This window comes from Garra rufa, chromosome 20, assembly GCF_049309525.1.
Source record: "Garra rufa chromosome 20, GarRuf1.0, whole genome shotgun sequence".
NCBI lineage: Eukaryota > Metazoa > Chordata > Actinopteri > Cypriniformes > Cyprinidae > Garra > Garra rufa.
In genome coordinates, this window is record NC_133380.1 from 41,507,631 (window position 1) to 41,524,619 (window position 16,989).

The following is a 16,989-nucleotide window of genomic DNA, read 5'->3' on the forward strand; positions in this document are numbered from 1 at the left end:
TGAGTAAAAATTGTCTTGTTTTCAGAAAAAATAAGTCAAAATTAAGTGCATTTTGGCTTAAAAACAAGCTAAATAATTTGTCAATGGGGTAAGAAAAAAATTGTTTTCTGTTTGAAATAAGATTTTTTTGCTTACCCCATTGGCAGATTATTTAGCCTGTTCTCAGCTCAAAAACTCACTTAAATTTGACTCTGTTGACTCAAACAACTGAATCTAATGAGTCAGTTTAATTTTTTTAGTGAATCAGAAACATACAGTATAGTGAGACTAGTGTTGCTTCATTCCCTGTGAGTCAGTTCAGTTTAGTTGTACCAAATTACACAGTGAATAAGGAACTTAGTACAACTTCAGTAGACCAATTGCTGAAAGAATGACTCTTACAAGCAAATTATTTTAAATGGATCCAAACCATACAGCACAGCAGGTTCAGTCCAACCAATTCTGAAATGAATCACTCTTATGAGTCATTTTTTAAAGAATCAAACACTTACTGTGTTATGTTGTTTGTAGGGCTTGTGAGATCACTCTAATTACTGACTGTTCAAATTACTGTGTGTAGTTAAATATTGTTAAAGTTAAAGTTTTTCTCAGTAGTATGAGTAGTATTTTATAAAAAATAAATGGACAAAAATGACTGTGAAAAGACTATTTAAAAATCAAAAGAATATGTCTCCACTTGGCAATAGTATTGTATTTTATTTTTATGAACAGTTAAGAAGAACCTAATTCAAGTCAAGCTGAGCTTTATTGTCATTCCACTACATGTGTGGACATACAGTGAAATTAAATGTTGTGTCTCGCAACACTAGACGTAAGAGCAAGTTTTTTAAACCTATACATAGCTAACTTACTAAAACGGTAATCTAACTATACATATACTATGAATACTTGACTATACACATAACCTAAGACAGACTATACAAGTACTTTACATAGTACTAAACAATATTGTGCAAGATACTGTGCAAAAGAGGTATTAAGGTTAAAAAGCAAGTAGTGCAATATGACTCATGGTGCATTCACAAATAAACATTTGTGTTATCTTGTTAAAGGAATACTCCACTTTTTTTGGAAATAGGCTCATTCTCCAACTCCCCCCGAGTTAATAAGTTGAGTTTTACCGTTTTGAAATCCATTCAGCCGTTCTCCTGTTCTGGCGATATCACTTTTAGCATAGCTTAGCATAGATCATTGAATCCTATTAGACCAATAGCATCGCGTTCAAAAATGACCAACGAGTTTCCATATTTGTCCTATTGTGATATTACTGCACCTGCTGTGTCCATATTACGGCAGCAAACCCTCCTTGACTATTACGCCGGAATGGGAGTGTAGTTCCTAACCTTATCGGCCTAGAAAATCTCATCTTTACATTTTCCGCTGGTCTTACGATATAACTACAGAAGAGTCAAGTTTTAAATAGGACAAATATCGAAACTTGTTGGTCATTTTTGAACGCGATGCTATTGGTCTCATAGGATTCAATGATCTATGCTAAGCTATGCTAAAAGTGATATCGCCAGAACAGGAGAATGGCTGAATGGATTTCAAAACGGTAAAAATCAACTTAATAACTCGGGGGGAGTTGGAGAATGAGCCTATTTCCAAACAAAGTGGAGTGTTCCTTTAAGTCCTTGTAACATGGAGTGTTTGTAAGAAAGTGTCTGGTGCATATAGAACGAAGAGTGTGTTTCTTCAGGTGGTTTGTCCAGCCCACTCACCTGTGTGTAGCACACTCAGAATTTCACATTGTTTTTTTTAAAACATGGAGTAACCTAACCATATAAGCATCAGTAATCAACACTACCAACTATATAATACGCTTGTTCTCAGTGTATCGTTTGGTCTTCTTGTTGTTTCAGAAAAAGAGACATTTCTAGAGCCCTTCGTGCTCAGAGACCTGTTGCCGTCGTCCATCGGGAGCTACTACCGCTACATCGGCTCTCTGACCACACCGCCCTGCAGTAAAGTGGTGGAGTGGATCGTCTTCAGCCGGCCCGTGTTTCTCTCCTACAAACAGGTGAGTCTTTGCCAGTTTCATAGTTATTCATGCTTTTTGTGTCTTTTAAAAAAAGTATACTGAATTATACCAAACAAGATTGGGAATTTATTATGCATCTTACTCAAAGCGAAGCTCAGAGTCATAATTCCCACAATACAGAGCGGATGACCCAGTTGAGAAATCTGAGGAGTTAAAACTGTTTGAGATTTATTAGACAGAGCTGATAAAAATCACCTGGGGTTTGGGACAAGAGCTGAACGGTATGAGAAATAAAAGAAAAGCGCAGTGTGTATAATCTCCATTATTGTCCTAATGGACCCTACAGGACCTCAGACTTTGGCCACACTGACTCATGCCTCTGCATTAGTATGCATAGCCCCGCACCGCCTGGGCACATTCACCCTGTCCTCCCTCTCAGTCAGTCAGTCAGTCAAGATTATTTATACAGCGCTTTTTACAATACAAGTTGTGTCAAAGCAACCTTACAGTATTAAAATAATAAAATAAAATGTCAATAATAATGCAAGAGTTCCATATTGCAACAAAGTCAAATTGGGGAGGACTCATCTGGTTCCCATGGCCTTGTGCCGGTGGCCGTTTAGGGTAGGAGTTCTTTCTTGATGATCTGTCTCTGGGGCTCATCTAGTTGACACGGTATCCGCTGACATTCGGCTGTAGGTGTTGATCCACCATCTGGTCTAGGTTTGGACTGGATCCGGGGGATTGCAGTGACCATCTGATCTGGATACGGACTGGATCTGGTGGCTATGGTGACCTGGGAATAAGAAACAAACAGACTAATATTAATGTAGATGCAAGAGTTCCAAGTTGCCACAAAATCAGATTGGAGAGGACTCTTCTGGTTTTCGCTGTCTTGCATCGATGGCCGTCTAAGTGATGAGGTCTTCACTGATGATCTGTCTTTGATGTGGTCTCTGCTGACATTCAGGGCTGTAGAGGATATCTCTGGGTGCTGATGGGTACGGACTAGATCCGGGAGACTGCAGTGACCATCTGATCTGGATACATGATCGGTGGCTGCGGTGACCTCGGAATAAGAAGGAAAGATACTAATATTAGCGTAGATGCCATTCTTCTTCTGATGCAACGAGTACATCAGGTGTTATAGGAAGTGTCCCTGGTTCCGGTTGACCTAAATAATGCAGCCTAACAATCCTTTAACAGATTTGGATTATGAAATGTATTAAGTGTAGGCCAGGTTAAAGAGATGGGTCTTTAATCTAGATTTAAACTGACAGAGTGTGTCTGCCTCCCGAACAGTGTTAGGTAGATTGTTCCAGAGTTTGGGCGCTAAATGTGAAAATGATCTGCCACCCGCAGTTGATTTTGATATTCTAGGTACTATCAAATTGCCGGAATTTTGAGAACGCAGCGGACGTGAGGGACTATTATATTATAAGAGCTCGCTCAAGTACTGAGGAGCTAAACCATTCAGGGCTTTATAAGTTATTAGCAAGATTTTGAAATCTATCCGATGTTTAATAGGGAGCCAGTGCAGTGTTGACAGAACCGGGCTAATATGGTCATACTTTCTGGTTCTAGTAAGAACTCTAGCTGCTGCATTTTGGACCAGCTGGAGTTTGTTCATTAAGCGTGCAGAACAACCACCCAATAAAGCATTACAATAATCTATCCTTGAGGTCATGAACGCATGAATTAACGTTTCTGCATTTGACATCGTGAGCATAGGTCGTAATTTCGATATATTTTTTAGATGGAAAAATGCGGTTTTGCAAATGCTAGAAATGTGGCTTTCGAAGGAAAGATTGCTATCGATTGATAAGGAAAGCTCCGATTGATAAGGAAAACTCTCAAACTGAGCTCTCATACTGTAATATAACAACACCAACCAACAAAAATGGGGCATCTTCATGCTAACAGGCTGAAGGTCAGGTGAATTTCCACCAAAGTGTGGAGGAAAGAGGCCTGGTTTAGAGCAGGAATCTTCAGGGGTGGATGTTGTGGGGTGAGCGCTCACAACCACCACCGTTACACTCAGATACTAAACAATCAGGAACGTGATAAGTGAGGGCAAACGTTTATTTATACTCGACAGGCTGTTTATGAAGGCTGTTCTCCATCAGAAAGCGATCCATCTCTGGCCTCTCTGTGTCTTCTGATCTCACTGTGTGTTAAAAGAGAAACAGCAAACAGAGGCTTTGCTCTCACATGTAAAAGATCAAAGGAGGTCTGTATAAACCTTGTCCGGCCATGTAAGATTACATGTTATTTCAAAGTCTTTTTAAGGTTTGTAACCATATGGTGTAAGACTTTGTAACGATAAAAGCAATATTTAAAACAGAAAGAGACGTACGCATATTTAATTTGACACACAAAAACGAGACTGCATTGGATGGAAGTATGGAATATCAATATAAAACTGTATGTTGTGTAATTTATAAATGGTTCTGCGAATTATATTCAGCTCATTTATCTTATAGGATTAGTTCACTTCCAGAACAAAAATGTACAGATAATGTATGTCTTTCTTTCTTTTCTTTTTTAAAGAAATTATGTTTTGTTTTTTTTTTGAGGAAAACATTTTTAGAAAATTGTCTCCATATAGTGGACTTCAATGGTGCCCACAAGTTTGAACTTCCAAAATGCAGTTTTAATTGAGTTTCAAAAGGCTCTAAGTGATCCCAGACGGGGAATAAGGGTCTTATTTCGCAAAACGATCTGTCATTCTCTTAAATAAATAATATTCATACACTTTTTAACACAAATGCTCATCTTGATTGTCTTCAGAATCATCCTACATCGCTGCAGAAGTACTGACCAAGTGTTTACAAAGTGAACATGCAAAGATCAAACATTGCTTACAAAAATAAGGTAAAACAGTGATGTACGAGGATTTTGAAGTTAAAGGAGGAAATGAGATGGAAGTTTTTTGACATACCCTAACTCTCTTAAACCAGAGCACACCCTTCTTCCTCGGCTGGGATCGTTTAGAGTCCTTTGAAGCTGCATTTAAACTGCATTTTGGAAGTTCAAACTCAGGGCACCATAGAAGTCCACTATATGGAGAGAAATCCTAAAATGTTTTTCTCAAAAAACAATTTCTTTACGACTGAAGAAAGAAAGACATGAACATCTTAGATGACAAGGGGGTGAGTAACTGCAAATGTTTGTTCTAGAAAGTGAACTAATCCTTTAAATGCTATACTATTGTATCTATATAGTTGTATGTGTTGGTACAATCCAGTTCATACAGTATTGTTGTTATGAGAGCCGTTTTGAGTAAAAAAAATGAGTTACCACAATTGCTTTTCTTTTCTTGTGCTTTATCTAGCCATTTCTGCACATCTTTGAAACTTATAAACAGAGGTCCACTGAACTGAAACCAGTCTAGTCGGTTTTGCACATGCTACACTTTTCCTTTATTTAAGTTCCTGTTGTGACAGATTGGCACACAGTCGATTCAGCTTGTTTAAAAGCCCATTTCAGGGGTTTGAATACAAATCAAAAAACTGACAAAGCGAGAAACCTGTCCTGAAGTAATGACGTCCAAACACCGTCTTATGCACACTGAATACAATGACATACTGTTGAAAAAGTCATCTACATTCAAAGTAAAAAAATCTTATAATTGAAACCATTTATGACAAGCCACGAAGGCATTTACATGACTTTACATATAGTCCACTTACTATGCATAAGCAGTGAGTAATGTGCAGTAATAGGCCAGATTGTGTGAGGAGCGTGAGTCAGCGTCAGTATCGGAATGTTCCGGGCCGTCAGATCAAACCTGCAGGAAGTGATACGTGTAGCGGTCACAGCTCAGCGAGCGTTCCGCAGGAAGACACGGTCCCTTCCGTAGAGCCGTAAACGCTGCCCGCAGAAGCGTTCTGCTCTCATTTGACACCTCTTAAATTCTTTTGTTCCCTTTCGTCTCTGGGTGATTTTGTTTAAAAGGAAACACTGCTGAGGCAGATATAAGTGTGTCTATGGAGGCAGATAGTTGTCCTTCACTACCCATATTTCTTGCTCCTTTGTTCTTCATCAAAGCAGGAAGTAGGTCACGGAGACTGACAGACGGAGCTCTGGGGCGCTTTAAGAGCAGATCGATGCTCAGCCAGTCTACCGCATTTGCAACATCTGGAGCATAGGTGGACATCACACTCACACACATCTTGAAGTTTGCCCCGAGAATGCCCTGTTGCTGTGGTTAGCCATAAGAGATTACTCAACCATCAGACTCCAACATGTCTTTTAAGCAGCGATGCGCACACGCACACACACACACACACACACACACACACACACACACACACACACACACGGATGTGTGACCCAGAACGGCCCATTGCTGTGATTCCCCACCAGGGATTACTTAACCTTCATACCCACGATGCACAATCACTGCATACACACACACACACACACACACAAATCTGTCCCGGATTACTACAGCGCTAAGAATCGGACACAATAAGATGCGTGCTTTTGTAGCCGCTGCCCAATCCCAGTAAGCTGTTTACAAGCGTGGTTTTGGCATACGGGGGATTAATAGATGAGGATTGTGATTAGGAGATTATTCGAGAGCTCCATATTGATGCAGCGGATCTCATGTAGGACCCTAAAGTACAGGAAATGATGTCACCGATCAGACTGTGCAATGTATTGGAGTGGGAATGTAGGATTTGAAAACACTCTTGAAGATTTCCATTGGGGGTGGGCGATATGACCAAAATGTTATATCACAGTACACTGTAAAACGTTTTCACCAGATTCAACTTAAAAACCTAAGTTCAGCAGCTGCCTTAAGTTTTTAAGTTAAATCAGCTTAAAACTACAAGTCATTTTAACTTATTACACTGAAAATTAGTTGATATAACTTGTGAGTTTAAATGACTTAAGTTGATTTAACTTAAAATCTTAAGGCAGCTGATAAACTTAAGTTTTTAAGTTGAAACTGGTTGAAACAAAACAGCAAGTTACTTAACCTAAAAACAAAAGCAACAATAAAACAGTGTAAATGCATCTCAAAAACAGCAAAAAATCTAATATTCATGCCCAAGTGCATGATGGGAACAACAGGGTCATGACTTTGTAATCTTTGTAAAAATAACAAACAATTCCAATTAAAATATACTTATAAGTTCAAATTTTAAATTCTACAAGCTTAAATTGAGTACTAATATTGAATTTACTCTTTTTTAAATCCATGCCTGAACTAAATTATTTATGTAGAGATTACATTTGTTTTTCTGTATTATTTACTATTCACTTCAACCACAAAATCATTTTTAACAGTGTATAACGATATATAGATAACTATACAGTCATTTGAAAATGTTAGGACATCCTATCGAATTCCTTGTTTTTCTGTATCAGGACATTATTTTGTCTTTTGGCAGGTCTTAAAATTTGGAAAATTAAACCTTAGATCAACAATAACACATGACATAATGCACCTTGTCGTTATTTATTTAATAAAAAATTAAGCTAAAATGGAAAAGCCATGTGTGACAAAGTTAGGAAACTCTTACTGTTAACATAGGAATTAAGAGGGTAAGTAGCAGTCAGGCACTGCTGATCAAATACATTTGATTAACATTTGATCAGCAAGTCTGAGCGCCTCTATAAAAGCATAAGCTTTGGCAGTTTGCTGGTCTGCAGCCTTCAGGTGCGTGTTAACACAATGCCAAGGAGGTAAGACATCAACAGTGATCTTAGAGAAGGAACTATTGCTGCCATAAATCTGGGAAGAATAATATGGCCATTTCCAAAACAATGAAATTGTCTTCCAAACAAGTGGAAGACATTCAAAACAGACACCAATCCTCCCAGAAGTGGATGTTCTAGCAAATTCACCCCAAGATCAGTCCGTGTAATGCTCAGAGAAATAGCAGACAACCCAAGGACTACACCTCAAATTTTACAGACCTCAGTTAACATGTTAAAGGATAAAGTTCATGACAATGCCATTAGAAACTTATGGGACACGTGTGACATGTTTAGAAGGCTTGCCAGAAGAAAGCCTCTTCTCTCTAAAAAGATGGCAGCATGGTTTAGGTCTGCAAAGTTGCATCTTGACAAACCATAAGACTTCGAGAACTATGTCCTTTGAACAGACGAGACCAAAGTGGAGATGTTTGACCATAATGCACAGTGCCATGTTTGGTGCCTAAAGAGCATATCAGAACAAACACCTCATACCAAAAGTCACACATGCTGGAGGTGGGCTGATCATTTTGGGCTTGTTTTGTAGCTATAGGACCTGGGCACCTCACAGTCATTGATTCAGCCATCAACTCCTCTGTATTCCAAGTCAAATGTGACGGCATCCATCCGACTGCTTAAGTTAGGCCAAAATTGGGTCATGCAACAGGACAGTGATCTTAAGCACACCAGAACATCTACAACAGAATGGCTGAAAAAGAAAAGAATCAAGGTGTTCAATAGCCCAGTCAAGTCCAGAGCTCATCCTGACTCAAATACTGTGGTGAGAGTTGTGCATAAGCAAATGCCCACAAACCTCAACAAACTGGAGCAACGGTGTTGGCCAAAATTCCTTGAGAACAATGTGAGAGACTAATAAAGTCATACAGAAAATGATTGCTTCAAGTTATTGCTGCTAAAAGTGGATCTACAGGTAATTGACTCATAGGGTGTCCTAACTTTGTCACACATGGCTTTTCCATCTCGGCTGTATTTTTGTTAAATAAATAATGACACTGTGTGATATGTCATGTGATGTTGTTCATCTGAGGATTTCTTTTCCAAATTTTAAGACCTGTCATGTCCGAACTTTTTCACATGACTCTATATAGCACAATATAGTTATTTTCGCAGTAAGTAAGGCTTTTATGATATAAAAATGTTTGATACCATTGAAGTTTCATAACTTCACTGCAAAAAATGCTTTTCTATCTTAGATATTTTTGTCTTGTTTCCAGCCAAAATATCAAAAAATTCTTAAATCAAGAAGGATTTTCTAGCCAAGTGAAAATGATTTTCTTGTTTTCAGATAAGTTAAAATTAAGTGAGTTTTTGCTTAGAACAATCCAAATAATCTGCCAATGGGGTAAGCAAAAAAATCTTATTTCAAACGGAAAACAAGATTATTTTTCTTACCCCATTGGCAGGTTATTTTGCTTGTTTAAAGCAAAAATGCACTTAATTTTGACTTTTTTTTTTGAATACAAGACAATATTTTTTACTCATCTAGAAAATCTTTCTTGATTTAAGAATTTTTAGATATTTTGGCTGGAAACAAGACAAAAAGACTAAGCTAGAAAAGCATCTTTTGCAGTGGGTCAGCATTTTCAATCTAAGTTTAGACAAACAACCAGTCTAACTAACAAAAGATTTAAAAAAAAAAAGCTCTAGTTTACTGAAGACAAGCAAACAGTCAGTGATTAAAAATATGAACAAATGTCAAATGATTCAAATGTAATTTCAAATATAAAACATAATATAACATAAATATTAAATGAAAACATATAGAAAATTATAATATTGTATGCTTTATATTATTGTTTCACTAATCTATTATGTATATAATAATTACTGCGTATCACTTTTCTGTAATTAATAACACATCAATGAGTAAAAAGGTCACAAAAATGGAGCAGCTGTCTTTGAGAAATGTTAACCAATGCAAAAGTCTTGTTAGTGGGTTTAAACATTCTTAAACAAAACTCTTGAAGATTTCAGAGATTCTGTGGCATGAAAAGTGAGGAGTTTGGCAAATCCAGGGACCAGGTGTTCTCTGCTGTGGTCATCTGACACCAGATCTGAGCAGATGTAGTCTGTTCTGAGTTAAAAATGTCCTGGAAATGCCACATTGTCACTGATGTGAACTTTCAGTTAATGCAGCATTTGTGGCACATTACATTCTCAGCAAAGACTGCAGCTCTGTTATAAACTTGACAAATAGCATGTCTTAAACTTTGGTTGTGTTACATTAAGTACGGTACAGCATCATCCCAGATAAATGAATGCTGATCCAGTCTTGATTTAAATATCTATTGATTTATAAACCTGTGAGGATGTTTTCCAGTAGAGATTTGGCTGTTATTGTTTTTTTATATATCTTCAGTGTGTCTCCAGAGCACTGTTTCTCAATGGTTAGGCCTCAGACTCACACACATAACCTGTGCGTCCTCTTACAGTGTGTTTTGGTTTGAAGTGATCCATCAGATGACTTTATATTCCAGCGGATTTGGGAGAATGTAAAGAGGCCAGTGTGCTGAATGTTCAGTGTTTTTAGAAAGCAGGAGAGGGAAGGTTAGTGAGGCATAGCAGAGGCGAAAATAAGACAGGCAGTCGGTCATGTTTCCAGCCTTTGATCAGCCTGTGAGCTAAAATATCATTCCTCTGAGTCACTAGTTCGGAAGGAGGGGAAAGAGACTCCGGGCATCTTGGGAGATGACTTACTGAAAAATAAGAGACAGATATAAAAACATACTCTCTCTCTCTCTCTCTCTCTTTCTCAGCTGGAAGCGTTCTACTCCATCTTCACCACAGAGCAGCAGGATCACGTTAAATCCGTGGAATACCTGCGTAACAACTTCCGCCCACTCCAGAGTCTGGACAACCGAGAGGTCTTCAAATCCGCCGTCAAAGACGCTTGGCTGCCCGACTTGACTGACAGCCTGGGGAACCCGTACGGAACCGAGGCTTCTAAAGGTGGGCGGGCTCTCCTCACAGCCGATTGGCTGGCAGCTTCTATGGAGCCAGATGTTTATATATCACAGATCCTCTACTCATAAGCTCTAGTCTCTTTGTACATACAAATTTAGATTCAAATAGATTCAGAATCCGCCTCATTAGTGCTGTGTGTCGGTGTGTGTGTAATGAGAGAGAGTAGGTGGCATATGGTGCCGTCCTCTGCTATTGTGTCATTAGATGCTCAGTCTTTACTTGCCTATTTTCTCGCTCATTTCTCTGCTCCGTGTGGCGGCCGCGCTCAGAGGAAATGCACAGGACTGCAGCTTTTCAAGGACATGCTGTTTTTCTCACCTCTGTTTGTGCGCCGCATATCTGCTCCACACGCTTAACCTCTACTGGTGTCCAAAAGACAGCTGCTTTGGTCCGTGTTGAGCTTATTTGGACACAAATGGCTGAACTATTCAGACTTTTTCTTGCTGTAAATTCCAATTCATATGTGACCCTGGACCACAAAACCAGTCATAAGTGTCAATTTGTATTAATTAAGCTGAATAGATAAGCTTTCCATTGATGCATGGTTTGTTAGGATGGGACAATAATTTGTCTGAGATACAACTATTTGAAAATCTGCAATCTGAGGGTGCAAAAAATCTAAATATTGAGAAAATCGCCTTTAAAGGTGTCCAAATGAAGTTCTTAGTAATGCATATTACCAAGTTTTGATATATTTACAGTAGGAAATTTACTAAATGTCTTCATGGATCATGATCTTTACTTAATATCCTAATGATTTGTGGCATTAAAGAAAAATAAATAATATTGGCCCATACAATGTTTTTTTTTTTTTTTCATTGCCATAAATATATCTATGCTACATATCCTCCTGACAATCAGGTAAAAAAAAGTGAATTTAGTGTGTTTTTTATTATCATTATCATTACAATTTTTAGAGCATAAGAAAAAAAAATAAAAAAATATTTTTTGGGGAAAAAATTATTTTTTATTTATTCTATGCTATGTCCTCTGTAGAGGACATCTGGGCTTCAAAAAGTCCTGTTTTTTTTTTTTTTTTTTTAAATAAAAACATGAATAGACATTAAAAGGCAAATACTATGGGATTTTTGTTTTAATCACAAATCATTTTCATTTTTTATACAAAACTTTACATAAAGATGATTCTCAACTATGTTATTAACTATATAAAAGAATGATTTGATATAACTTTTTCTTTATGTAAAATGTGTGTAAAATGGCCATTAACAGGTTTTCCCATTATATACAATGTATCTATAAACTGTATCTAATTTGCATATTAATTTTGGGGCAACATATAATGAAAAAATAAGTGTAATAATGGGAGTAATAAATGGCAAGAGTTTCATAATAATATCTTATATTTCATGCCAATATTGAAATATAATTTCTTTCCCTATTCACTTTCCCAAAATGTGTAATAAACATGCTTTAAGTCCTGATGTCCTCTACAGTGGACCTGTTTCATAACAGAAAGTCACATTTTGATTTGAAACCCCATAACATTTTCCTGAGATGTTGTTTTATTCACTCTTAAAAATGAAGGTGCTTCAAAAGGTTCTTCAAGCGATGCCATAGAAGAACCATTTTTGGTTCCACAAACAACCATTCAGTCAAAGGTTCTTTAAAGAACCATTTATTGCTTACTTTTTTATCATCTGAAGACCCTTATTTGCCACAAAGAACCTTTTGGGAAACAGAAAGGTTCTTCAAATGTTAAAGGTTCTTTATGGAACCATTTAGACAAAAAAGGTTCTTCTGTGGCATCGCAAAGCACTTTTATTTTTAAGAGAGTATTTGAAAGTGAGTGAGATTTATATGACCATTACAAAATATTATCATATTAAATGTTAAATTGTATCACTAAATTAATGTCAGCCATTTTCAAAAACCAAGTAGAAGGAGTGATCACGGTGAAACTGACAAACATTTGGTATCTCTGAAAAGCCTTGAATGTGCTCTTTAAAGCATTCAGATTCAAAACTGTCACATCCCTGCTGAAAAAAAAACTGCTAAAACCAACCTAGGCTGGTTGGCTGGTCTTAGCTGGTTTAGGCTGGAAATAGCTGGTTTTAGCTGGTCCCCCAGACTGGTCAGGCTGGTTTTAGCTGTTGGAAAGTGGCCAAAACCCCTCTAAAACCAGCCTGCTGACCAGCTATGATCAGCTAAAACCGGTTTTAGCTGGTCAACCAGCCTGTTGTTTTTTTTTTTGTTTTTTTTTTTTTTTTTACCAGGGATGTAAAGTCTCGCTCATGTCCTGGTTTTGTGGTCCAGGGTCACATATTAGTTATTTCCATCATGAGTGCAAACATCCCACTTTCTTGCTTCCTGGAAACCTTGTTGGCGCTATCTTTTCACGTGGAGCAGCACTTGACACTTGTGTTGAGGAGCACTGAAGGCCTGATGTGGGTCAGGGGAGAGAGATTTAATCCTAACAAACTAAGCAGCATGTCATTTTTACACCTCTGTATGAAGCTGTTTTCCTCATGAGAACATGTGATCCACACAAATTGGCAAACAATAATACACACATACTGTACACACCCACTGCCTCTCACACAGGCGAAGGTTGTTTACCCCATACGCTCAAGAACATTCATCCTACACACTGTTTTCCTGTACTATACCCAGCATAATGTCTGGAGGGCTTTAACCGATATTGATTGGCACTGGCATTGTACCGCGGTAGCTCCTCTCATTTACAGTTCTCTCACATGTTCATGAAATCTCGGCTGCTCCAAGTACAATCCCTCATTCCTCTCAGCTGTAAGAATAATACAGAGCACAGAACACAAATGACCGCTCAGAAACACCACACCGTCCTCATCCTCATGCTCAGGGTAAAGAGAAGAGCCAGACTGTGTTCTCTAAAGGAGACCAGAACAACAGCTTTCACCTCAGCTCTTCGTTCCTGCTCAATCTCAGACACAATTCTTCTCTTTTTCTCCTCCCTCTTGCATTGAGAGCACAAATGATAGACATACAAAAAAGGATTTTGGCTGTTTTTTTAACAGATGCTTTCATGTATTTTATTTTTTCATTAAAACAAAAACTTTGACCCTTGGATGCTTTTTACAGTGGTATTTATTAATTTATTTGTGTTGTTTTTATATGAAATAAACAACTGAGGGAACATTTTAACTGTCCCTCAGGTATCATTTCCACAACAACCACACATTTTGGCACTAATAAAGTTGGTAATTATGGCTGACATGTATTAGAGAAAAAACATTAATCTTATAATGTGAACTTATAATGACCCCCCTAATTTCAATTGTTTTACTCCATTGAAAGGTTCACTTTTCAAGAGGACAAACTCATTTTTTACAGCCTATTTACCAAGGTGTGCATGTGTCTGAAAATATGTGGAAAATATCCTGTAGTTCATGTGTATTTAGTGTATTTAACATGCTACCATAGCTAATATATTCACCTTAGCAAGACAAAGTAACTGACCATTTTATTCCTAATGTTTAACTTTCCACCACATATCAAGATACAAGCTGTTTTTTGGTGGAAATTACATTTTTTTTAGAATAAAATGGCTGACTTGCTAAGACTAATTTCATTACTAGCATTATATGTCGGTTCAGGGAAGAAAAAACGAAAATATCCACTGTTGGACTTTAATAGACAAACAAAATAAAAAAGTTGTCAAGACAAACTTTGGTTGGCTTGAGAAAGCCTAGCTTGACAGTTTAAAGCAGCTGTAAAATCTCAAAGCTTTGAACTTTTATATAGATATATTAGATGATTAGCATGTTGCTAGCATAATTAGAATGTAGTTAGCATGATTCTAACATTTTTCTAGCATGTTTAATATGTTTCTAGCATGATTAGCAAATTACTAGCATGTCATTAACAAGTTTTTAGCATGATTAGCAAGTTGCTAGCATGTTTCTATCATCATTAGCAAGTTGCTAGCACATTTTTAACATATTTTTATTATGATTAGTAAGTTGCTAATATGTTTCTAGCCTGACTAAAAAGTTGCTAACATGTTTCTAACATGATTAGCAAATTGCTAACATGTTTCTAGCTTGACTAGCAAGTTGCTAGCATGTTTCTACCATGATTAGCAAGTTATTAGCATGACATTAGCATGACTGACATGTTACTAGCATGTTTCTAGCATGATTAGCAAACTACTAGCATGTTTCTAGCATTATAAGCAAGCTACTAGCACGTTTCTAACATGATTAGCAAGTTATTAGCATGACATTAGCATGACTGACAAGTTACTAGCATGTTTCTAACATGATTAACAAACTACTAACATGTTTCTAGCATGATTAGCAAGTTATTAGCATGACATTAGCATGTTCCTAGCATGATTAGTAAACTACTAGCATGTTTGTAGCATTATAAGCAAGCTACTAGCATGTTTCTAGCATGATTAGCAAACTACTAGCATGTTTCTAGCATTATAAGCAAGCTACTAGCATGTTTCTAGCATTATTAGCAAGTTACTAGCATGAAATTAGCATGACTGACAAGTTACCAGCATGTTGCTAGCATGATTAACATGGTACTAGCATGATTAGCAAGTTACTAGCATGATTGTAGTTGCTAGGCTAGGCTAGATAGTTAAATAGATTAGAGATATTAGAATGGAAGTTTGAATGAATTAGAAATAGTTGATAGAAAGGAAGCTTGATTGAGTCTCAAGGGATTCTGGGAGTTTAAATTTGAATTTTGACAGTTGAGCTGCATCCGAAATCGCATACTTCCCTACTATATAGACGTTTTTCCTGAACACGGAAGTAAGTCCGACTCTTAACTGAAAGAATGCTTTGCATTTCCGGTCTACATTGTTTCTAGTCAAATTAGGGTATATTCCGAGCTAATAAACTAATGTTAAACCTATTAAAATGTTTTTAAAAAGCACATGGCTCCATAGCGCCATCACTTGGCAACGTCGCAATGACCGTCATTTGTCAGTGCCTCACTTTAATGAGTGTGTAGATGACACGAAGCAGCGGACGTTAGCTACATTAAAAACAGATGGACGCTATTTGAATGGGTTCCTATGGAAACCGGAACAGAAATCATTCAATCTGACGTTAGAATTCGTAATGGCGGCGCTCATCGTTTACACAGGAAAAAGGTCTATAGAATGCGAAAAACAGTATGTGAGGCGAGTAGTATGTGCGAATTCATAGTATTTGAAATACAGTAGGCGAGAAGTACCCGGATGACCTACTGCTTCCGCCCGAATTCTGCAGTACGCATCCGATGGACACTTCAGGCTCCAGGAGAGGAGTCGTTATTCGAAAAAATGGAGACGCGGCGGATGTAGTATGTCCGAATTCCATTCATACTACCCATATTCATACTATATAGAACGTACTGTTTTAACGGTCATGAAGTACGTTTGAATTTAAATGTAGTACCTACTGAAGCAGTATGCGATTTCGGACGCAGCATTGGAGTTTGAATAGTGTTGGCTCATTTGAACATTCCGTCAATGTAACTCTATGGGATTTTTATGATTTTTATGAAAACTATAAGTCAGATCAGTCTGAAAAGCTAGAGCACACTAAGGGAGATCAGTCTGAAGAGCTGGCCTGAGTTTGGTGGTTCTAGCTTGAAAGCTCTAGGAGGAGTAGCATTCCGAAATTTAGTCTAAGAAGAATAATAAAAAGCTTAAGGTTGGTTTGAGAAAGTCCTCAGGCCCAAAAGCAGCAGTAGTTGAAGCAGCAGAGAGATCTTTCTGTCCAGCATGTTGTTAACGCGGATTAGAGGATGACACGGGAGTGGATTTTCACTCCTGTCCCGTCCCAATCCCATAGAAAGAAATCTTGTCCCGTCCCACTCCCGGACCAAAGTTTAAAAAATAATCCCGTCCCATCCCGCTCCCGTTTAAAATGACTCCCGCTCCTGTACCACTCCCACAAATATTTTTTTTCTTCATTTATTGTGTAATACATAGAATTTGATTTTATCTGCTCCCTATCCTGTTTTAGACCAGCTGCTGAGCCTCTGTTTCTAGATTTTCTGGAGAAAATCTAGAAAGAGGAGACAGCAAATAAAAGAAAAACTGAACATAGTTCACACCATGTCTACAATAGTTTAATAAACCCAAACAGCATATAAAGCTGCATTTTACTCATTTATTGTTGAGTAAACAATACATTTATAGTTTACATTTATAAACATTTGCCTTGCAAGTGCCTCTTCAGACCGCTCGTCCCTGAATCACTTACATGTTTTACAAGTTAGCATACGTCGTGCTATCACCGTCACATTCTAGTCTCATAAACTTACTTAATATTTCAGACTTTCCGACCAGTTCTGTGAACTTAATAGACATG

The 16,989-nt window shown here is 37.6% G+C and overlaps 1 protein-coding gene across 1 annotated transcript in view; it reads left to right on the forward strand.

Moving 5' to 3' along the window:
* The window catches only part of LOC141293553 (receptor-type tyrosine-protein phosphatase gamma-like), a 269,885-nt gene that overhangs the window by 240,480 nt on the left and 12,416 nt on the right, over positions 1–16,989 (forward strand). The window contains exons 7-8 of the mRNA XM_073825575.1: positions 1,863–2,020; positions 10,468–10,660. Coding sequence (XP_073681676.1) covers positions 1,863–2,020; positions 10,468–10,660 — 351 coding nt within the window. The remainder of the gene's footprint in view (positions 1–1,862; positions 2,021–10,467; positions 10,661–16,989) is intronic.